The sequence below is a fragment of the Eucyclogobius newberryi genome, unplaced genomic scaffold (assembly GCF_026437365.1).
Source record: "Eucyclogobius newberryi isolate DKJ021-1_F unplaced genomic scaffold, fEucNew1.0.hap1 SCAF_8, whole genome shotgun sequence".
NCBI classification, from domain to species: Eukaryota; Metazoa; Chordata; class Actinopteri; order Gobiiformes; family Gobiidae; genus Eucyclogobius; species Eucyclogobius newberryi.
The window spans coordinates 14,764,976-14,789,033 of record NW_027316500.1 but is presented as its reverse complement, the minus strand read 5'-3'; the positions used below and the strand labels follow the sequence as shown (position 1 = coordinate 14,789,033).

At 41.5% G+C, this 24,058-nt stretch overlaps 2 protein-coding genes across 2 annotated transcripts in view; both read left to right on the top strand.

Annotated features, from left to right (window-relative positions):
- lrrc1 (leucine rich repeat containing 1) overlaps positions 1–21,084 on the top strand; it is a 28,390-nt gene extending 7,306 nt beyond the window's left edge. The window contains exons 4-14 of the mRNA XM_072436474.1: positions 7,872–7,961; positions 10,545–10,601; positions 10,782–10,845; positions 11,564–11,638; positions 11,732–11,876; positions 12,666–12,784; positions 13,046–13,129; positions 15,092–15,207; positions 16,256–16,428; positions 18,998–19,140; positions 20,029–21,084. Coding sequence (XP_072292575.1) covers positions 7,872–7,961; positions 10,545–10,601; positions 10,782–10,845; positions 11,564–11,638; positions 11,732–11,876; positions 12,666–12,784; positions 13,046–13,129; positions 15,092–15,207; positions 16,256–16,428; positions 18,998–19,140; positions 20,029–20,196 — 1,234 coding nt within the window. The 3' untranslated portion in view covers positions 20,197–21,084. The remainder of the gene's footprint in view (positions 1–7,871; positions 7,962–10,544; positions 10,602–10,781; positions 10,846–11,563; positions 11,639–11,731; positions 11,877–12,665; positions 12,785–13,045; positions 13,130–15,091; positions 15,208–16,255; positions 16,429–18,997; positions 19,141–20,028) is intronic.
- A 1,196-nt stretch (positions 21,085–22,280) lies between these two features.
- Positions 22,281–23,826, top strand: LOC140351497 (disks large homolog 4). Its single transcript, XM_072437348.1, has 6 exons — positions 22,281–22,391; positions 22,512–22,601; positions 22,677–22,754; positions 22,987–23,247; positions 23,306–23,398; positions 23,600–23,826. The coding sequence occupies exons 1-6, from the start codon at positions 22,281–22,283 to the stop codon at positions 23,750–23,752; spliced, it is 786 nt and encodes a 261-aa protein (XP_072293449.1). The 3' UTR covers positions 23,753–23,826.
- The last annotated feature ends 232 nt before the right edge of the window (positions 23,827–24,058 follow it).

The following is a 24,058-nucleotide window of genomic DNA, read 5'->3' as shown; positions in this document are numbered from 1 at the left end:
GCGATACTATGTGCGTCCGGTATGCACTGATTACTGATAAATCTTCAACTCGGTCAGAAGGAACAGACAACTCCAGTTCACACTTTGAACATTCATTGAAGGGATCAAATATTGGGAGGAGGAGGTCTATTTACAGATGGGTTTGAGAGGAAAGGTGCGTGGGTATATAAATCTTGGTGTGTGTGTGGTTATCTGAAAAGAAAGACAATAAAAACTATGTCAGGAACAGTCACAAACAGGTTGCATTGAATAATGTATAAAGGCATGTAGTTACGCACAATGACCACCAGAGGGAGCCCTGATGCAGTTACACTCGGCGACCACCAGAGAAAGCCATAGTGTAGTTGCATTAAATGACCACCAGAGGGAACCATAGCTTACAAGTACAGTTACAGGTAAAGCTTAACTATACGAAGTAAACTGCACAAAATATACATAAGGGACTATTTACCAGGAAACATACAGGACAGAGGATTGAATTATGGACATGCATGTGTAGAATTGAAGAACTATTTGTAGGTAGTAACAGGTAGAGCCGAGCCGCGCGCTATCACTTTAACCGCATACATCGGCACGCAAACAAGCATCTGCGCTCTAACTTATAGAATAGAACTTCGACATGCATACATGGTTACAAACAATACTCACATCATATGGATGCACACGGTACCTATACACACAGGATAAGGTTGGATAAAAAGGCAGGATAAAAGGGCAGGATAAAAAAACGGTGAACCTGGGCTCTGCTCCTCACACAGTAATGGCAAAAACAGTAATGGAAAAAAAACACGGCATACGGGCCTTAAGGAACTACAATGAACCCTGTTGCATTGTGGGATGTGTTGTACTTTCCCGGGGGACTTTTAACAGCCGCCCCTGTATTTGCAGGGCAAATACACACATACTAAAGTCCGCTAGTCTGGAGAAATGCTAACAGCGTCTTCAGGCACTGCAGGAAGCTCTACCAGTTTGGTTACAGGGCGAACGTAGGTACTGTCAGTAACCTGAACCTCTGCGGCTCTAACAACGCCGTCTGATCCAGGGAAAACTTTGGTGATGGTGCCAACTGGCCACAGTCCTCTGGGGAGATTTGCATCCACTATCATAACCACCTGTCCTACAACAACATTGTCAGTAGATTTACGCCATTTCTGTCTCAGCTGAAGGTCGGGGAGATAGTTCTGGACAAAGCGCTTCCAGAAGTGGTCACTTATCACCTGGGTGTGTTTCCATCTCCTGTTGGACAGAGCATCATGAGGTCCGTACACAGCCTGAGGTAGTGCTGAGTCACGCCGCCCCATTAGCAAGAGATTAGGTGTGATGGTGTCCGCGTCCGCTACATCGGAGGAGGCGTACCCGAGGGGTTTTGAGTTAAAGTGAAGGAGTTGAGCGTCATATTGTTTGATGACGAGCATAGACAGAGGATGATCTGCTGCCAGCACTATAGGATGAATGCTGTCTGGGTCTACATCTGTGGCCTGACGCAGAAGTCCTCCAACTCTGATTAGTCCGCTGAGCTTGTCATATTCAGGAGAGAGAGCACTCAGACGGCTGCTGGTTGGTACAGCGTAGCCTGTTCGGAGGGCTTGAACCTCGTCAGAAAAACTGTCTGTTTGTGCAGAGCGAAGCAACTGTGTCTGGGCCTCGAGTCGCTCAGCTGCAGTGAAGGGAGTGGCCGCCCCATGCAGGGACTGGTGAGTGGCCAGGACCAGGTTGTCCAGCGTTGCACCAATGAAATTTCCCCATGTGGGACAATAAAGGAATATCTTATCTTATACTGTGCTGGATTTGGGAGGCTTGGAAGTGCAGTGGTATGGCCACAAAATGCTGCTTTCTTGAGCTCCTCACTGCCACAGTCTGTGAGCTCTGTCGGGGTCTGTGGCCACAGGTCCGGTGTTCGAGTCAGAAAGTGTGGCCTGTCCGACCAGCGGCTGGAGACAGTCAACTCTGCTAGATGTTTGCCTCTAGTGAGGTCATCAGCTGGGTTATTTTCAGAGTTCACATAATGCCACTGCTTCGGGGAGGTCAGCTTGTGTATCTTGCTGATTCAAGCCCCTACGAATACCTTGTAGCGGCAGGAGCTGGACTGGATCCATTGCAGCACTGTGGTGGAATCTGTCCACAAGTAGACTGACAGCAGTGGAATAGTGAGTTCGGTTTGGAGCACCTTTGCGAGTTGGGCTCCGGTGAGCGCAGCACACAACTCCAGTCGGGGCATTGACACTTGCTTGCGGGGTGCGACTCTGGACCGGGCCATGACAAATGAAGTGGAGATGTATACTTCGTCATAGATGTCCTGGTGGGTGTCTTTGTGCGCCTTCACATCAAAGATAGCACAGCAGGGGCTACACGTAGTCCCAAATGGCAGGACTCTCCACTCATAAACGTCTGGGGGCCGCTCTGTTTCACCATCTCGCCACAGGAACCGCAGGAGGTGGCGGTCCTCTGGCAGCAGCCGGACCTGGTGAAACATGGCTTTTATGTCTCCGCTAACAGCCACAGGAAACTGCCGGAAGCGGAGGAGCACGCCGAGCAGCGTGGGGCCCAGTGCAGGTCCTGGCAGGAGGTAGTGGTTGAGGACGGTCCCCTGGAACTCAAAAGAGCAGTTAAAGACAACCCTAGACTTGTTGTTGTGATGTACTATGTGGTGTGGTACATACCAAGATTCAGTAGAGTTATCTATCTCGTCTGGAGTCAGCTTAACAACATAGCCTGTGTCTACTAACCTTTTGATTTCTTTGTTGTACGTGAGTGCTAGATCAGGATTCCTAGCTAGCTTACGTTCTGTGGATCTCAGGAGGCCTTTGACTACTTCCGGAGAGACTTTGAGCTGTGGGAAATCTTTCCTCCTAAGCAGGGAGTGGCATATCTTTCTATCCCTTCTTCAGGAACTCTGATGGTCCTGGCCTGTAACATATCTATGGCTTCTACATCCTCTTTAGAGCGTGTAACCTCCTTCTCTGATCTGTAGAGGGGCGCGTCTAGTTGCCACAGACGCTGTACATTCTGCTGTAGGGCTTCTGCAGGAGAAAAGCACGATATGTTCAGGCAGTGCACCTCCCCTGCTGTGTAGGTAGACTGCTGCTTGGACCCTGGATGGTCCACCCGAGCTTGGTGCAGATGGCCACGGGCCCACAGGCTGGCCCACGCAGGATTGGACGGACAGGAGTGATGAGGTGAGCATTGTCAGAGCCAATTAACACCAAAGGCTGCACCTGTGTGAAACCCTCAAGCTGTACCCGCTGTAGGTGGTGATACTGGGTGGTGGTGGAGCTCTACTTGGCACGACTGTTCAGCTAGACTCAATTGTGTAGCGGTGAAGGCCTGAGTTATCTTGAAGCAGGTTTTCGGCTTGGACTTCGGTGAGAGCTGAAATGAGACATAGGCTCCCTGTACCTGGATCACATCATGACGGATAGTCCTCAATGAAAGGGTCTCCTCTACCTGTTCCAAACCTAGGGATTTGACTGCTGCAGGAAGTATGATAGTTTTCTCTGAGCCGTCGTCCAGGAGAGCAAATGTGTCCAGGGACTTGCTGTCATGGTGTAGCTGAACGGGAACGACCTTGAGCATAACACGCCCTGAGTATCCGAGAGGACCCATGAAGATCCTGCTGGTGCTCACAGTTAGAATGTTAGGGTCGCGTTTCTTAGCTTCAACCAGGTCATGTAGCACTGACAAGTGTAGTGCCCTGTAGTGCCTCTTGGGTTGCTTCTCTCTTGGCGTGGCTTGTCTGCCGACTCAGGTTGAGAGGTGTGTCTTTACAGCTGCAAAACCTGTGATTTCCGTTCCAGCCATTCCGAGATGTCATACATGTTGTATGTGCGGCTGCTACCAGTGCGAATGATGCCACGTGTGATGCAGTACTCGATGAAACTGTCCCTGTAGCTTGGAGGGAGCTTGATGAGTAGTCTGTCGACATGTGAACCACACTGATGCTCACTTGTTGCAACATCATCCATTGAGCCCAGGAGACTGACCAAGCTGGATACTGCTAGTGAGTGTCACCGTCCCTAATAGGAGGGCAATTAAGTATGGCACTCAACTCACTCTGGATTAACTGCCTAGGTTGTCCGTACCTCTGCTCCAGCGCCCTCATAGCACTAGTGTAGGGAGTGCGGTCATGAATGTAGCGCCGGGCCACCTATGCACCACACGGATGCTCTAGATGGTCTAGCAGGATGTGGAATTTATACTCCTCTGTGAGATGAGTATGTGGGCCAAGTAAACTGTCTAGCCCCTTCTTCAGCAATGCAAAGTCACTTTCTCTGCCTGACCCGAACGTCGCCAGCTTAGGTTTAGGGATGCCATATGATGAAGCTACTATCATTTCCATCAAGTTTGGCTGCGTTACATCTGCGGTAGGAGCAGGGCCGGCCCAGCCTATAAGCGAACTAAGCAGCCGCGTAGGGCCCCGAGGCGTTAATAGGGCCCCCAATCTGGCAACCCGTCTTATGAGAAGTGCAAGCGCAGCGTGCGCCACTAGTGTAGTAGCGCTGCTGGCGCGGCAGCGCACACAGCGGTAACATAACGCACAAACCGCATTTATTTGTAATGACAATCTGGCAACCGAGACACCAAACCTGCGCTGATTGGGCAACTTCATTGTGCGCGAGGAGAACGAGAGCAAAACATAAACACAACAGAACGTGGTCCTCATGTCCAGAGGAATATATCCCCCCGATGCCGAAAAACGAAAGAAGAAACTTCTTGATGATGTAAAGAAACTGCAAACTCAACAACACTCTCCAGGTATTGAACTTCTCTTACAAAGAGACGGTTAATGCTGCTGTTTGAAACAACACGATTCTGTCACGTTAGTTCGCTCAGGCTGGAGGCGACGAGAGCTCTGCCCCGCGCACAATAATATGTCTGAATGAAAGATAATAAGTTTAACATTGACACCAGCCCGGTAGTGTTAGCTGCAGGTGAGTCCGGTGAGGGGCGTCTGTGCCCCGGGTCACTAAGAGGCGGAGATCCGGTCCAGACGAGCGCCGTCTCGTTCAGAACCTCTGACGTGAGACTTTGGAGTGAACAGTGTGCGGCCCCTGTCCCGGGCCCCTGTCCCGGGCCCCTGTGCAGCCTCAGTTAGAGATGAGCTGGTTTGAGTTTGCGTCCCCCTCTCTCACATCACCATGTGTGAGATCAATCGTGACTCGTGATGTCTGTTTTACTTTGACTTCTTAACGTGCAATAAGAGGAACGTAAAGGTGCAGGAGTCCAGTGTGTGATGTTCTGATCAGAACAAACATTTATATTGTAATTAACTTTTAATAGAGCAATAAAACATTTCAATTTATTTAAAAAGCATCATTAGACTATTTGTTATAAATTATAATAAATTGATAGTGAAAAATAACCAGACATTTTATGATTGCGTCTGTTATAGAATAATACTATATATTTTTATATAAAAGTGGCAAAGTTGCAGAAACGCAGTCTCTTCACTATAACTAGGTTTGGACCTTCACTTCTAGTTCTGGTCATTCTCTGGGAATAATATGTTTGCACTGTTTTATCAGTGTTAATTGTTAATCAAGCAATGCTTATGCCATTTGTTTAATTTAATATAACTTGTTTTCTCACTTTGGCAAGAAGGAAGAGTTGGGAGCTGTAAAAGATAAATTAGTAAGGATAACTATTACTTTTACATTTTCAGTTAAAATGAATCAATTTGACCATAATTATTTTTCACAGCCAATATTGTATTGAGTAATTAAGTACACTAATGTATTAATAACTGGCTTTAGTTATTTTCTCCTGGCACAGTTTCATCACATCATCATTTTATAGCATTACAACCTCAACATTTTACTCTTACTTTAGCCGGCTGGACCACATTAAAATGCACCAGAAGACCCAAAAAAGGTCTAAAAATTTCTGGGAGAGAGCCCCCAGACCCCCCTGTTCATTAATTTAAACTGCTAATGTGGCTGTCGACCCTTAACGCCCACAAATACGCCCAAAAACATATCTGGGATGCGTGTTATTTGTACAGGGAGTAGAGGTGATGTCAGCGGAATACAAAGTTGCATTGTGGGATTTAAGTTAGCAATATTTGAGCTTGTGAGGTGTTGAGAATAAACTAACTGGCAAACAGATGCCCTGGAGTTTTGGTGCGCTTGTTTGCGTTGAAGAAAGTTCCCATATGTGAATTGTTTACTGACAATGGCAATAAAACTGATTCTGATGACGTGGTGAGGGGCCCCCAAAAATGTTTTCGCTTAGGGCCCCCTGAAGGCTTGGGCCGGCCCTGGGTAGGAGGATGATAGGCATTGGCTATATCAGTGGGCGGAGCAACATATCGTTGGTTAAGGGCAATAGGCTGCTGTAGTCCTGCCACCCGTGACGGCTGATACAAGGGTGTAGAGTAGTGCCTACTGACATCTGCAGGCGCATGAGGCTGTGCAGAGTAGAGCTGGTTAGAGTTGTGTGGAGGAGGCAGATGTTGCAAACTCGGGCTGTACAGGAGTTGGTCTCGACTTGGCTCCATTCTTTCAAGCTGCATTGATTGGGCTACTCGAACGGCAGATTGTCGCTCAGGATGAATAGCATGATTGGCTCTAGGTGGGGGAGCAGGTAGTGGAGCAGGCCGAACTATCGGAATAACTCTCGGGTGCGGAGCAGGCTGGACAATAAAGCTAGTACTTACTGCAGCAGGTTGCACTGGCCTAAGCAACAGGTTCACATGCGTTTCGGTGTCCTGCCTTGGGGTTGATGCTGGTTCAGCTGTAAGCGGAAGAGAAGAAACTCTGTGCAGGCACATCACTGCGCTGAGGAAAAGGGCTACTTGACGTACAGTCACGCTCTAGGTTTTCCACGCGCTTAGTTAATGCACTGCTGGTTTCCGTCTTGGTGACTTGTATCTCTTTCATGGTTCTCAGCACTTTGTCCCAAGCATTCTCCATCTTCTCACATCTAGACCTCTCCTCCTTGTCTGATTCTACTGAAATGCTGTCAGATAAGTCCTCTGGATCAGATAAGCCATGTTTCTAGTCTGCCAGATGTCCTGGAAGCTTCCTGCTCCTGCGTGGACGGTGACTACGCTCTGGACTCTTCTCCTGTGGCGCCTCATCTGGATTCTGTGGAGTTGTCATCTTGTTGACTCCGCCAAAGATTATTCGGCTCAAAGGACCACTTGTGCGATACTATGTGCGTCCGGTATGCACTGATTACTGATAAATCTTCAACTGAGTCTTCCTCGGTCAGAAGGAACAGACAACTCCAGTTCACACTTTGAACATTTATTGAAGGGATCAAACATTGGAAGGAGGAGGTCTATTTACACATGGGTTTGCGAGGGTGTATAAATCTTGGTGTGTATGTGGGTGTGTGTGTGGTTATCTGAAAAGAAAGACAATAAAAACTATGTCAGGAACAGTCACAAACAGGTTGCATTGAACGCACAACGACCACCAGAGGGAGCCCTGATGCAGTTACATTTAACAGGGTCAAAAAAGTTGTTTCTTTTTTGTGAATTATGCATTAACCTTGGATGGAATGAGTGTCATTAGTGTGATGTCAGTTCCTGTCCTTTTCTCCACAAATTGCTACGTACTTGTTTGGTGTAAAACTATAATTTATATACATTTACAGGTATAAATACACCAAAATCATAAAAACCTTTCATATGCACGTTAACCAAGACTAAATCAAGGCTAGTTCAGACTAAATAAGGAAAATCGTGACTAAAAATTTGCCTTTTTCAGCATTTTCATTTCCAAAAACTGTACATTTTTGTCAGATGCAGGACTTGAGTGTTATTTCTGTTGATTCAGATGTTGCGATATCTATTATTCTGTCAGTCGGTGCATATCTCTGCGATATATAGTCTGCAGCACTTGTGGGTGACCTCTGTCTTGTTTCACCAGATTACCCGAAAGCTTTCCAGAGCTCAAGAATCTCACATGCCTTTCCATCAACGATATTTCCCTGCAGGTCCTTCCAGAAAACATAGGAAAGTAAGTACCAGGTTTACTTTTTATATAAATCATTTGACACATAAAAATAACGACTGTTACACATTTTACAGTTTTTGTGTGTGAAGTTGGGGATTCATGGCAATGAGATTGTTGTTTCAGGCTCATTATTAGTTGAAATTTGAGTTGTTTTTTATTGAACTTTAAAATGTAGAGTAATAAAGTAAGTAAAGTGAATACAGTATTTTACCCACGTCCTTTCTGTAGTTGTTCTTGAGTACAGACCGGTGCCTGCGACCTGACTGCAACTCCAACTTTTTTTTAATAAAAATCTCTAGACAGAGTATAATCCCAGTTATGAAGAGTTGACCTCCATTTATTGCGTCCATCATTTCTCTTGTGCCTTTCCACTTTAAATCGTTTAATATCTAAAGTATTTGCTTTTAAAGCACATTGTTTAAAGAGATTTGTAGCAGTACAGTTGATTCAGTGTGAAGTTGTTCAAAGTATAGACATAAGGATAAAATGCTCTATTTGTTCAGTTCTTGTATTATATAGTGACACTTTTAACTTTGTAAAAGAAAAGAAAGTCAGTCCATGCTACTTTGTGAACAGCGTTTTACTGTGACTCTTGAATGTTGGGGATTTGCCTCGTCTTGCATTTCCAGTGCTGTAAAGTTGGAGATATTGCTTAACCTCCCATTTGGAAAAAAATCGAGGGCCTTTTTTTTTGTTTCGTGTCAAGTCTAAGACTGGCTGACGAAAAATCCACTCACATTTGGCAATACAGTTGAAGATATGCTACTACAATCTATCAAATCTACCCCAATATATATATTTGTTGGTAGTGATACTTGCACAATACATGTTCTTTTCCACTGGTACAGATGGTTGTATTTGGAGATGAGGAAAATGAGGAAAATTATGGCTAAAGCTTGGAATCATCAGGAATAAATTCCGATAATTGCGATCCATCAAAACCCGCTGTATGAAGATGCATCTATTACGTTTTTCACATTTTTAAACAAGGGCAAGAAAATGAACTTGAAGATTTATATTCTTTATTCATTATTATTTCTTCTTATTAAAACATGTATTAATTTTTAACATTTTTAAACCAAGGCTATACAAAACCACAGCAAATACAAAACAAAAAACGCTTGAAGATTAGAATTACCAGCACACATTTACACAGTTGTACAAACAAAAAACAGTCTGAAGATGTATTTTTAACCCACTGAGCTTAAGGTCAAAAGAGCACGCACGTCTCTTTGCACATTCTCCCTGTTGGCGCAGCATTTGGCCCACACATGTTCTGGCTGAACACGAGCAGCGAGTCGAGCTCTGCTGTCCGTCTCAACAAAGTAACCAAAGCCACGGAACACTTGGAGCCCTGAATGAGATGAATGAACCGGGGTTAATGGCACCGCTTGTTTTATCTGCAGAGATGGAGTCTGGTCTGACACTGACACATTCACTCTTGGTTGGTTGTTGTCGCTGCTCGGCCCGAAGACAAAAGCCAGCGTTTGAAGCGCTCGTCTCATAATCTCATGTTTGTCTGTTATCCACTGCTGAATGAGAAACGCACTGCCACGAAGATTAGCAAACAGTCGGCAATCGAGAATCAGCTGGCCATTAAATATAATCGTCACCAGTGATTGAATAAAGGACATAGAAGTCGTGTAGTGCAACAAAGACGTAGAAAGGAAGGAAGGAAGGGTTTTTGGTTAATAAGCGATAATAGCGATGATAGTTTAGGTCATAATATATACACAAAAAAGCTAAAATTGTGATAATTTAGAAGCAACATTGGATTGATTTTCATTTCAAATCAATCCAATATGTAATTTACTTGACTTTATCACTCAGAAAGTTTGATTTCATAAAGCTGGTCACTGGAGGAAAGGCATCAGCGATCGATACGGCACACGGTGAATGATGAAAAGGGAGGATTTCACTGTTTGATCGTGGTGTCAGTAACGTGAATAAATGTACAAATGTTTCTACTCGCACTAAAACAAAAATTTGAGATGTTCCCAGTTCAAAGTAAAATGCATTGATCGATTAATTCTCTACATCTTATTAAAATGTTATTTTAACATCATCGCACAAAACCACAATATCAACATTTTTACTATGTTATTATCTCTGACACTGTGTAAAAGGACGTGATCTTTGAACTGAAACTTTGAATGGATAATCGTAGAATCTAGAAATGGTAATACCTATAAAATTCCCTTTTCTGTTTGAACTACCGGTGCAATATCGTTTTTTACCATTGGTGACTTCAAATAAGAGTTATTGAATTATTATTTTTTATAATTCTGTGTCTGCACTGTTGGCTGCAGCAAGGCTGTTATAAAACGTCCCATTGTGAGATGATAACGGCGTACTTTGGTCTAGATTGTTTGGATGTTCTGCTCCTCATTTAAAGCCCGAGTTGTTTATGCGACTGTAGATTTTACTGCCTCGATAAGACCGACACGGCACCAAAGCACGTCCCGTCCCGGATATCTGATTTAAAAGTTGTCTCCTGCAAACCTTTTCGAGGAAGAAATGATTGAAATGACCATTCTGTCACTTTATTTCATCAGATCTGTTTCTAACCTGTTGTTCTTGTTGCAGCCTTTCCAACTTGGTATCACTTGAGCTGAGAGAAAATCTGCTGACATTCCTCCCAGAGTAAGTATCAAGAGTCAGGAGAGTATTTACCTGTTACTACAATGACACACGACTCACGTTGCGCTCAAACTTCAAGTAACAATTGTCTGTATTAAAAATGGTCATTGACAAACGTATGATTGTACAGTCTTTTTTGAATTGATTCTCTTTACTCATTTGTATTTTCTTTGCCTTCCACAGGTCTTTATCTCAACTTCATAGACTTGAAGAGCTTGATTTAGGCAATAATGAATTATACAGTTTGGTGAGTTATGTTTTTTTGACCGATGAAAAAACTCAAATATGCAAGTGTAATTTTCTGTAAGATTTTCCCATTTCCTTGTTCTTGCTGTTTGAAGTAGATAAGCATTCCTAGAGCACAGCTTTCCTCTCTTCCCTTGCAGAAGATGACGGTCTGATATGAGCTTAAGTGAGACGTCTAGGGAGGGACAAAACTCACAATCTTATCTAGAAATGCAGAGAAGCCTGCGCTGTTTGTTTGTTTGTTTGTATTTTCTGTGGTTAAAGTAACTTGCACGGTATACACATGTTTCTGCTCTTTTGTGTTTAAATTTACAATCCATTAACTATTTGTGCAAGATGTGACTTTTACTGGCACAATTAAGCACATATTAAAATATTGTCTCGATTGTGTCATCAAAGTATTGCAATATCGCTTATCCTTATCTCTGGTATAACACGATATGGATTTGATATAATAAAACGTTGAGTGAATTAATCAAACATGTTTATGAACCTGTAACTATAAGAGTTTGAGTTTAGGTTTGCAGACATTTCCATACCACTGTTAGGACAGGTTTATTGATATACAATGCCTTGGACTTGAATATATCTGAATGGGCTTGGCGACGGCCCCGTGTAGGTCCTGTTTCTCTGCATTGTTGAGCTGCTGAGTATGTCCACTGTTCATTGTGTCTTTGGGAGCACATTCCTTCACTTTCTCCTCTCTGTCTCCCACTCAGCCGGACACAATAGGCCATCTTGTGAGCCTCAAAGACCTGTGGCTTGATGGAAACCAGTTGGCAAATATACCTGCTGTAAGTTCACTCTCTGTTTTATGTAGAGTTTTTGAGTATACTGTATAAATGCTTGATTGGTTTAAATGCAGTTGTGTGTTTTGTTTCTTGTAGGAAATGGGGAGTATGAAAAATCTGTTGTGTTTGGATGTATCGGAAAACAAAATCGAGCACCTGCCAGAGGAGCTTGGAGGTTTACAGTCCCTCTGCGACTTACTGGTGTCTCAGAACCTCATTGAAGCTTTACCGGAAAGCCTGGGTAAGATCCCGACTCATTAACCGTACATGTCTGTTTGTCTGTTTACTCGGGCTATCAGACTTTTAATCGTTTAGTCGGTTGATGGTGTTTTAGTTGACCAATATGTGTATTAGCAGTAGTTGATTCATCATTTTATTTAGATATGGAATGAACAAGCTGAAGATTTGGCTGTGAATCATTAGTTTATTATATTATATCATTAGTCTTTTTACATGGCTGTCATGGTCTTGTTAGTGCAGTTTAGGTCAGATCTCAGAGATACTTTATAGTCTTAAGAGCTTCAGCCAGTTTCTGTGGCTTTTAGTCGACTCACCGATCGACAGGGAATTTCTTTAGTCGACTATAGCCCTGCAGTTAACCAATGGACCTAAGAATTATGACCTCTGACACGATGGCACCTGTCGATTTTAAAGTTTCACCATTTAACCTTTCTGGTGGAGATCTGCCACTTGCTTGCCTCTCTGTCTCTATTGCATTTATTTATGTTTATGTGTTTTGGTTGCTCAAAAATGCCTCCACAAAACATTCATTGTCAAGTCGATGGGTTTGAAATGTGAAAAACGCATCAAGTTTGATGATTTTGAGCAGATTTGACAAGGAAGACCACATTTTGATGACTTTATTACTGCCTCAGAACATCCCCAAAACGGCAGCTTTTTGGCAAAGCGGTCGACAGATTAAATGTGTCAGAATACATACTGTTCTTTGCAAAGTTGCGCTGGGTAAATAGCAACAAAAGCCTGATCTGTTAAGTGCTTTTATTAATAGATTTTCCTTTCATCTTTGCAGGAAAACTACACAGACTCTCAATTTTAAAAGCGGATCAGAATCGGCTAACGTATCTTCCCGAGAATATTGGAAACTGTGAAGCCCTTACAGAACTTGTCCTTACAGAGAACCAGATACAGGTGAGGCATCACTCAGACTTTGACATTTCACTCCCTGTATCGTCAATATGTTCATGCAGCAAAGTGTGGAGGTTTGTTTGTGTGTTTCTCACAAACCACTGCATCGCCACACCCAAGATAAAACGTGCATTCTTGTCTCTCCCTGTTAAAATTGCGAGCTGTGCCATCATTTGATTTAGAGCATTATTAAAGGGTGTGTTCTCATGATTTGCAAGGCAGCGCTACATTTAAATGCGCTCCGTATGTCTCTATCTGTTGCAGAGTTTGCCTAGAAGTATCGGGAAATTAAAACGTCTTTCGAACTTCAATTGTGACCGAAACCAGCTCACATCGTTGCCTAAAGAGGTAAGTGTTGTCCATAACTGACATGACGGTTATTGTCTGCTTCTTAAAAATAATCCCATTAATAACATAACAACATAATATATTGAAAGGATAGCCTAAAATACAGAGACAAATCTGAAAAGCAAATGAACATATGAACATAGTGTTCTGAGATAAGTAAAACCAGCCCACTCTTTTCTTACATTTCAACACATACAAGTGACTCAGCCCACATTCTGTCATCACAACTCCCTGTTTTATTATACTAAAGGAGATAACAATAGATTGCTGATGTAGTCTGATACTAATGACATTTATAATGATAGAAATATTTCATCTTTTACAGAAAAGTATTACTCGTGTAGTGCTGGTAATTTGCTACTTTTATTGTTATGACGTGTTCTAGTGTTGAACTATATCTGGCGTTCTAGGGAATTTCTAGGAAATGCTACAATTATGGCAAAATCTTGTCTTCCATCCCTAGACCAATATCAGTGTATCGTGGGATGTGTGTCAGAAATAATAGCCCCATGTGTCAAAATACATATTATTAAACAAGATACATGTAATTAGATATTATTAACCGACAACTCCACTGTCCACTGTTTATTTGTGGACTTTACTGAAACTTAAATTGAAATCTTGATAGTAGAGATTGGGCAACATATCGTTTCGCTAAAATTTGAACTGTTTTTAGAGTATTGATATCGGCCTTAAATCTCCAGCAGTGAAAAGGATGGAAAAAATTAAGTCTGAAGCCATTTCAAATGTCGGCCTTACATCAGCTGAATTTTAACATATTGGCATTGCGCGTGAAAAAGAACATATCGGTTGATCGATACTTGATTGCGATATCTGCAGATATCGACTATTGGCCACAACAGCACGACTAATATCTGATCCATAACGAATGATGCCAATTGTGGCTAATTCCCCCTCCGGCGTCCCACATTGCTTTCTTTACAATTACTGCTTGCATAGTCGTATTGCATGTGTAATGTTTTCACACTCGGCTTCACAATGCGCCCTGTTCTTCCTGCAGTACAGTCTGTCCATCTCCGAGTGTCTGTTGTGTCTTGTGCAGCCTCTCGTCTGTGGGTAAAGGCAGGCCCGGGCTAAACGCTGATCTGAAAGGCCCTTTACAACGCGTACAATGGCCCTGTGTGTTGCCGACGCGCTGAGGATAGTGTTGGGGCAGAAATAACAGTCGAGACACACTTGAACTGCAAACATAATGAATCCGATGTTTTCTCAAACCACTGTGGCATGACCTCCCTGCAGTCCGGCTGTGTCCGTATTGATCTGTGCCTTGCAAAGCCACTTGACCATTGGTTCAGGCTAATGGATCTAATCGATTGGTTATTACTAGCTGTTGACAAACCATTTCCAGGGTTTATTTAAGTTGTAATTGAAGCCAACACAAGACTCTTATGCTGCTTTATTTGTTCCAAAACGTTGCGATTGCATTTGCAAATCAAAAACCATCACATTTCAATTGGCAAATGTCTCAAGTAATTTATGAGCCCATTGTGTTGTTACTGTCACTTAAATGGTTACATTCAGACAACAGAAAGTTTAGTAATTCCCCAAAAGACTGACCTAAAATGTGCATTTGTTCATTCATCTGACATTGTATTAGTCACGTTTTTATGGAATCAATTCATTTAGTAAACACGCAATCGGGTTAGAGCTTAAATGAAGTAAAAAGTACAAAAAACGAAGTGATAATCTGTCTCCCAGCTCATCACTATGACTATTAAACACCTCTCTACAGACTGGCTGCTTTGTTCATTCACTACTGGGCCTAATTGTTCCTAATTTAGGTTACTCTGCCGCACCGCATTGATATTTTTACAGCTCTGACATCCCAGACCATCAATTCTAGGCCAAAGTGGACATCTGTGACAAGTCCCACCACTGTGTAAAAGAGACTCCTCTTAACTTCATGTGTGCACAACTTTAAAACCATTGTGTCTTTTTCAGATTGGGGGATGCAGTGGCCTAAATGTGTTTTGCGTAAGAGAGAACAAACTAACGAGGATACCGTCCGAACTGTCACAAGCCACAGAGCTGCACGTGCTCGACGTGTCTGGAAACAGGTACAATAATCAAATCTACCTGCTGTTTATTTAGTTATTTAAGAATATTCAGCGCTAACTTCAAGCGAAAGAGTCTTGGGGAAATAAGTACTATATCTGTAATGAGGTTTGTTGGTGTGAATGAATGAATAAATAAATGCATAATAATGTGTGATTATTAACAAAATGCCCAACAATCTTTAATTCTCTAACATTATCAAATACATCGGCAATACTGCAGTATGGGATTTACCTTTTTTTTTACCAATTGCTGTCGTGATCACATGCAATGGTATTTATGTATTTATTTGGGAGTTTTTATTTATTTCTAGGAGATCTTCTACTGAAAGTGTTTTTCAGACTTCCTATGGGTGATCTGTTCTTCTGTATCTACCTCTGTATCTACCTGCGTTGCACCAATGAAATTTCCCCATGTGGGACAATAAAGGAATATCTTATCTTATCTTACCTTTATGCAAATATAAATATGACATAAATCGCCTTCACATTGAGGTTTGCTTTTTGGAGTAGGTTGATTAGAAATGACCTATCTTTGCTTCTGAAAAATTCTCCTGATTATTATTTGATTGGTTGTTATGATTATAGTGCGACTTGTCTAATTGATCAATTATCTCAACACTCTAGACCTCCACACATGCATAAACTTTAATGAGCTAGTCGATGTTCACTAGTGGAACAGTAGAACATGCAGTCATTTATTTCATATCACACTTTACTGTATATGTAAAAAGTGACACAAAACAGAACAAAACAATAGTCTTTCCTGTAAAGTAATTGAATATTATGACCTTTTTGGCGTCGGCGTGAGCGGCGCCTGTCTGGCCGTGTCACTGAAGTTAAACATTTGAATGACTCAGACATAAACATTTCACCTTGGACTGCGGAAAAACCGGCTCATCCTCGTCAAAACAATACCCTTCTTTTCCTTAACACTTTGGTCTTTGACATTTTAAACATTTCGTGCCGTGTGGTCACTATCGAATGCGGTGTTACCGTTTAGCCTTTGCTGCCTGCGTTGCTCTTAATGGATCGCCTGTTTTGTCCTTAGGCTCGCTCACTTACCACTGTCGCTGATCACACTGCAACTAAAGGCCTTGTGGTTGTCGGAAAACCAGTCCCAGCCTCTCCTCACGTTTCAGAACGACCAGGACCACGAGACCGGAGAGAAAGTGCTCACCTGTGTGCTCCTGCCTCAACAGCCACTGGACTCCGATCAGAAAGGTGCACAGTTTATTCACATGGATCAAAACCTAAAACCTACAAAACATTGCATTTGGGGTAGATACAAAAAAGGATAATAATAATAATTATTATAATAATTTTATAATAATTTTATAATAATTTAAAAATATATATATCACATCCTATCAAGAGTAAATATCCCATCTGCTCACTAAAGACATATAAATGTAAAATGTGTTTCTGAAACAATCACATTATGGACAGTAGTTACCACATTGCTGATTAGTCTCTGTCATGTCTTTAAACTCTTTTAATGTTTGGATTTTTCGTAAAGTCTATGGGGGAAAAAATGTACCCCATGAACTGCTGCAGGCGTTGACTGTTGAGCTCCATTAGAATGTCTGGCATAATAATAATAATAGAAATCTAGGGTATAAAGGGTTTCATTTTACAGTTCAGTCACGTTTGGGGCAACATTTGATTCTCAACCAAAACATTTACAGGCACATTTTTGATGGATTGTCTGAATATATTTATTTAGATGATCGCCCAAACTTTCAAGATATTAATTTTTGTTTATTTCAACGCCCACCCACACTTTCATTTAAACAAAACATTTTAAAGGCTATAGACGGCATCAACTTCATTGATCATATCCATGTCTTGTGTTTTGGTCCCAGCTTATATTAATAATAACTTTTAAACTATGGCTGATGTCATACATTTTCATGGTATATTACAGTGAATTGTACAAATTGAGAAATACTTGACATTGCTTTTAAATCTGAAATGCATTTCCAAACCACTTTTATATCCAGTTTGGCAGCCGTCCCCAGAATGTGTGTGCCATGCCATGTGTTTACTGTTTACTTCCCCCTTTCTAATCTGCTTTTGCCTCATGCTGTCATGGCCCCCACTGTTATTGCACCCTGATAAAATCTATGGCTTTGCAGGTGCTTTGGCGTTTTAATTTTGTTGACTGTGTGACACCGTGACCCTTCGACCGTCTGCAGTTCTTCTGTTGTGAAGGTTTTATTTTATTAGAGAGTTTCCAGTGTGATGTGAATTTTGATTTGAATAGAGCTGCACCATTTTGGAAAAAATGGCAAAATTATTTGGTTAATCAATAATAGTTCATTACAGTTACCATACAATTGTTAGAACTAAAAATATATATAATCATGGGAATCGTGAGCAGAAACAATGAGTATTTGGTTCAATTTAAACTTAAAAAAAAAAAAAAATGACTATGTGTAAAGTACTATTTGGCTTTTGATTTGGTCAGTTTCTTTTCTCTAATTTGCTTTGATATCGTTACATTCTTAATTGCGATTGAGGTTAGATTTGCAATTTACTTTTTAATAATAGGATTCTGTTAAAAGTTTTAAATGCGTCCAGGAGAGTGGACAAAGACTTAAATAGGCCTAAAAAATGACAAATGGTAAAAACATGTATTTCAAAACATCTTAACTACAGGGTCCGCAGTTTTCATTCAGAAAAATACGTTTATTCTGTTTGTGGAAAAAAAATGTTACTTCAAAAATGTTAAACTTTGCGATTTTCTAATGGTCTATTTTGATTAATCCTGCCGGTCGATTTATATCATAATCTCAGTCCTGACGAAACACGTCTAGACTAACTGTTTACCCCCTGGGCTCGGGTTGTACAGAAATCCCACTTCAGTAATGCATCATGATGTACTGTAGTGTCCCTCTGGCATAGAATATTGGATTTCAAGTGTCTGTGTGCCAAGTCTTTGACATCTGAGTAACATTTCCATCAGGCCGAGTGTCGTTCTTCAGTATTCAGTAGCCAGTGGTTTTGATGACATTATCACATGATCTGCTCGGGGAGGCACAACATGTACCTCCCGAGCCTGATTATGAGCGATCACAACTCCCAGACAAAATCACTGCCCCCGCACTGCCTTGAGGTCCTCCTTAGTGATGTTTTTCAGAAACTCGATTGGACGGCTAAAGAGGCTTAGTGCTGTCTGGCGTGCTGCCCTTAAAAGCTTGCCCACTGGATATAGAGATGTATCAGAGCGTTACCAATGTTTGTACACGTTGCCTTTCCCCAGAGACACGAAATAAATTGCCTTTTTAATATTTCTGTGCTTACTTAAAAGCATTAATTGGTTGACTTTGTTATTTCCAAAAGTAGTCAAGGCATCTGATCCAAAGTTATTTATTAAATATATTAGTCAAATTTCAAAATGTTTACAGTTATGTGGTAATTGAAATATGCCACAGTGTCCATTCTATTTGTGATGCTGTCTTTTGCTAGAGAAAAGGGCATGATTCTGCTGGTCGTGGCGTGCGTGGCGGTTGGGGCTCGAATTGGGGGAGGGACGATTGTGTAGCCATAAGCTTGTGACTAAGCTGGGATTTGAAACTGTGATCTGGCAGTTTCAGGCTCTCATGGGATCTAGTTATGCTGTAATATCACATACGCTCATTTATGCGTGTGCTGTGCAGGGGAAAGAACATAACACACTCTGCGACTACAGCATATTTGATTTTAATCAGTGTTATGCGTATTATTTGTTTGTACATTGAACAGAGAATGTGTTGCAGAGTTATGAGTTGTGGTGTTTTGCATTACACAGGCTCTGATAACTTGGCCCGCTGTGGAGCCCTGGAGAGTCTCGTGAACGACATGGCAGATGACACGTGGGACACAAAGGCCGTGAACCGAACCAGCGCCATCCACTTCCTGGATGATGACGAGGAAGATGAAGATGATGACAAGGTTTGACATATTCTTTTTGTGTATCATTTTATAGATTTTCCTTTGACACTTTATTGAACTTTCAATACCCAATTATTATCAAAACAATTCTATACGTCTTACACATTTGTGTTTTGCCTTTGCAATTAATCACATTTTAATTGATCTCATTGTGTCAAACTTCCACTGATAAGCTAAAGTCCCTCACTAGTCACTCTTGTGTCAGAAAAAGCATTTAGTTAGAACAATTACATTTGTGTTTTTGTGGGTTAATTGGCACTGGAGTATTTATGTTGAGACATGTAAAGAAATTAAATCAGCCATACTTTCACAATACAATTTCATCTTAAAGGTGCACTATAAAACTTTTCTGGTGGATGGTCAGCCACCTGCTTGTCTCCATGGAGATGTTGTTGCTTTGCTTGGAATGATATAGAATAACATTAAAGTATTACTGGTATTACAAAGTTCACTATCTCCATAGAGACAAAGATGTTATTTTATTAATAAGTAATCAGATTGAGACAGACATTGTCGGGGAACAAAATTCACAAACTAGGAACTTGCTTTGGTGGTAATATGCAAATTAAAACGAATGACGACAAAAGGGCATGCATAGTATTTGTGTAGGAATAAAATATGCAAATACAAAATATATACAGCATTTATGGAATAGTGATGATTATTATATGTTACAAATGGGTATTGAACCCCCCTGTGAGAAAAGTTACTCAATGCACCTTTAATATTGGGCATTCACAAAACCATAATTGCTTATAGTTTTAGAGGAGCAATGGGTCAGTAATGAGTTGCTGGTTTGCAAGAAATGTCTAAGTGACCTTTACTGTAAATGCTGGCCTATATCATGTGTTTATTTGTCTCTAAATGAAATTTGTGCACTGCTTTTAGGGAACACTCCTCCGCCGGGCCACGCCTCACCCCGGAGAGCTCAAAACCATGAAGAAAGCAGCCGAGAACCTGCGCAATGACCTGAACGCTGCCAAAAATCTGGACTCCAACAAAAACGAGGTCAATAACGCTGCAGCAGACAAAGTAACTACAACTACGTCTGTTTGAACGTTACCTCAAGAGACCTCCTGTGTCCTCATGCACCAGCCTCTGGCCCCCCCTCCCCCTCCCTGTGCACCCACTGACCCCCGGTGTGGCCTGAACCCCCGATCGAGCCGGGACGCCTGTAAACCCTCCCCAGCTCCAGCTCCAGTCCCAACTGTCTCTGACTCAGCCGTGCCTTCCTATTTAAATCATGTTCACAGCAACAGTCTGCACAAAGATTTGAAAAAATATATTTTAAAGATTTTACTTTTTGAATGCCTCTTTTTAAAAATTGAGTTAGGTAGTTGCACTATGATGTATCTTTTTTATTAATACGGTCAACCTTACTTTAATGTTTGTATCTGTTTTTAAACACTGGGTAGATACATTAGGGGCAAATATTAAGGCAGGAGTTTATGGAACCTACTGATTATTGTATAGCCTTTGTTAATATCAAAACTTTTATACTTTTTGGCAGCTCAGATGTAAATACAATGTATAGCAAATTTCTTAATCATAATAAGTTTTTTTGTTTTTTTTTAGCTTGGTACTTGTCTCTTTAAATCAAAGAGCAGAACCAAAAAGTGATTGAATGCATTTGCGGTTGATTGTTATCGCGCTTTATCTACGTTCATTTTCATATAAAATGGATTTTGAAATTGGATTTAAGTGCTGCACACTAATGGCGTTTAAATGTCTGCTTTACAGAGGGTTTCTCAGAAAATGCCAAAAAAATGTCTTTTCCCTTTTGATACCGTACTGTAATGACGAGTGATCTGAGTTTGGGGTGCGGGAAACTCAAACCTTCAACTGTGGCATCCTTTTCAAATGCCATTCTTCAACGTTTCACTTCAATGCACTTCTCAGTGTTTCTCAAACCTTATACTTTTATATGGTACATCCGCTGTATTTTTTAAATCCAATACAAAGTGACTTTACTCTTTGGTTCAAATGTTGGCTTTTTATGATTTTAATTATTGTCTGATCAAACTGCACAAAACAGATCTCAAAAAGGCAAAGATCTGGAGGTTGGAATGACTTTTAACCACTGATTAATAAAGTAAGTGCAACACTAAATTGTTGTCTTTTATTAGTTGTATGAAATATTTTTCCAATTAGATCATTTTAGCAAAATGCAACAAACTTAAATGTAAATGAACAGTAGACCTTACTCTGAACATGTAATATGAATGTACATGTGTGAACTTGTAGTGAAGGACCTGAGCTTCCTGTGTTCACCTGCATGTTGTGCTGCGGCAGCTGCATGTCTGTCTGCAGCACCAAAGTAACCATGTCTTTTTTATCTTTTTGTGTGTGTGTGCACGTAATGATTTCTTCTACTGAGATGATTAGGCATTTTAATGCCAGCCATCAGCCATGAAATCAAGATTCACATACCTCAGTCATGGTTCCAAACACTGACAGCATTGCACCATTCTTGTTATATTCCTGTTCAGACTGCTTATTTAAGAGCTGGGTTTTCAAAATAAGCTTGTTAAGATCTGAGATGATCTTGTGATGATATCTAAGGATTTGTGGTCAGTCTGTTATGTACATGTTTCTTATGAGGTTCATTTAGCTGCTGCTCTCAGAATCAGTCTGTGCTGGGAAGACAGGAAATGAAGCTCCAGGAGGTTTCTGCCTTGACCCAGTCATTCGCTTTATTACGGTAATATTTTTGATAACGCTATTTGGTATCTATGCTGTGTTCATTTTTTTGAGTACAATAGATTCATTGGTAGCATATATTCCTAAATTCATATTATTTGTTTTTCCATCCATCCATCCATTTTTTTTTTTTTATTATCTTTATTATTTATTTGTGATGGGACAGCGTAGCCTTTGCAAAGAACTGTCTCAGGAACAGCCAGACTCCAAAACACTCAATGGTGTCGAAAGGAAAGTATTGTACCCAGCTCTACAGAATTAATAATAATGCATCTTTGTTCACTTTCACTAACACCTGTGGCAAAGCCTTCATGATGTATCATCACCAGGATGGAGAGTACCCATGGCCTGAGCCAGATGCCCTCCCACAGCTGTTTGTACATCATCACAGAGGGGAAACTCAAGAGGGCAGATTATTTCAGGAGCATACTGCCCTGAACATGGGCTCCAGCGTCTGTGGAGACTCTACTCTCCACAAAAACCTCTGCTCCACCAGCGGACAACCCAGGCCTGTCCCGGCTCCAGAACAAAGCCCACAAGTACCACTGAAAGTAACCACAATTATCATTTCAAGCATTGAGCTAAGAAAGTAAAAGTTTTTTGGGAGTTTCTGTCAGGCGTTACTTACTAAATGTAATCTAATTAGTTTTGTCAGATTAACCCTGTTTTAGTTACAGATCAGAGTGAGTGGCCAAAGGGGAAGTTTGGGGATTAGTATTGCTGGAGGACAAGGTTCTTTGCCCTACAAACAACAGGATGAAGTAAGAGTTTTCTCTTTCTTATGGGGCAAAGATGATTAATAATGCACTAATTAACTAATCCCTACTTTATTTCAGGGCATTTTTATCTCCAGAGTGACAAAAGGAGGGCCCTCAGATAAGGCAGGGGTCCATGTTGGAGACCAACTCCTTGAGGTATAATGACTATACCCCGTGCTGTTCATTTACTGGACATATCATAGGTGTGCTGTAGTTCCCCATGTGGCCTTTAGGGGACACAATAACACTACACATTTGACGCATGCAAACTAATAGAACTGGGAAAGGAAAAGAAACGCTTCTTCGTCCCAGAGGAACACGGAGAGAGTGAGAGAGAGTGAATATTGGACTGTTATATTTCTGACCAGAGGCTAATGTTGTCTCTCAGGTCAACGGCCTCTGCATAGTTGGGGCCACCCACCAGTACGCGGTCAGTGCCCTGAGGAATGCTGGGAGCTCCATCCGCATCAAGGTCCTCAGAGACCCGCTGCCCCCCAGAGAAGAGCCCCTGGATGTGCAGGTCAAGGCCGGCAAACAGTTAAGCTGCCTGGAAGCTCCAGCCAAAGGAGGCAAACTGCACAAAATGAACAACACACACAACTATTTGTCCAGGAAGATTGAGGCGGTGGTCTGTAATGGAAATGGAATGGTGGGTAGTTATTTATTTAATTTATTTATTTTGTCAATAACATTCACTTTTTTAATAGGTTGATTTAAAAAAAGAAATATATTTACCTGAAACAAAGAAAGAACCTCTAAGAAATGAAGATTCATACCTAGAGGAGAGGCACACCATGCCAGTAAGATCATTTTATTCTCCTTCAAAAGTAACCTGCAGTCTGAATGACTTAACCTACAGTTTACTTTAGTTGGTTACAAATCCCAGCTGTAGGCTATCCACCCTGATGTATCTCACCTTTTATACACTATATTCTCCTGTCATCCTCCTCTCTGTCGCTCTGTGTTCCTGTGCTGTTGCTGCTGGTGGTAATTATCTGCAGATCCCGCGGATCATCCTCACTCATCCCTCCACGTCAGATGAAGACGTGGAGCTCCTGACACGAAGCCCCAGCCGAGAGAAGCCGTTTGCCTTTGACATTTGTAACAGGCAGCATATCCCTGACTGTTTCGACGGGGCTTTTTACCCACCTTGACCGCAGTCAGAGTCACCTACATGGACCAAAAATCAATGGCCTCTGTCAGTGATGTCATACTGTAAACTAGGAAGCAACACGAAGGCCTTTGAAAAATAAAAAGTTCACTTTTCACAGATAATTATTATCCGGTAAATTGTTTTTTCATGTGATCCAGCCTTCAACGCAGCAGGCCCTGTGTCAGACACAATGAGTGCCTGAGAACCCCTTGACAACACCACAAAGAGGACACACACGGTGAATGAATCCCATTTGATACCTAGAATAATCAGACATGCTTTGCTATATTGGATACCTCTACATTTA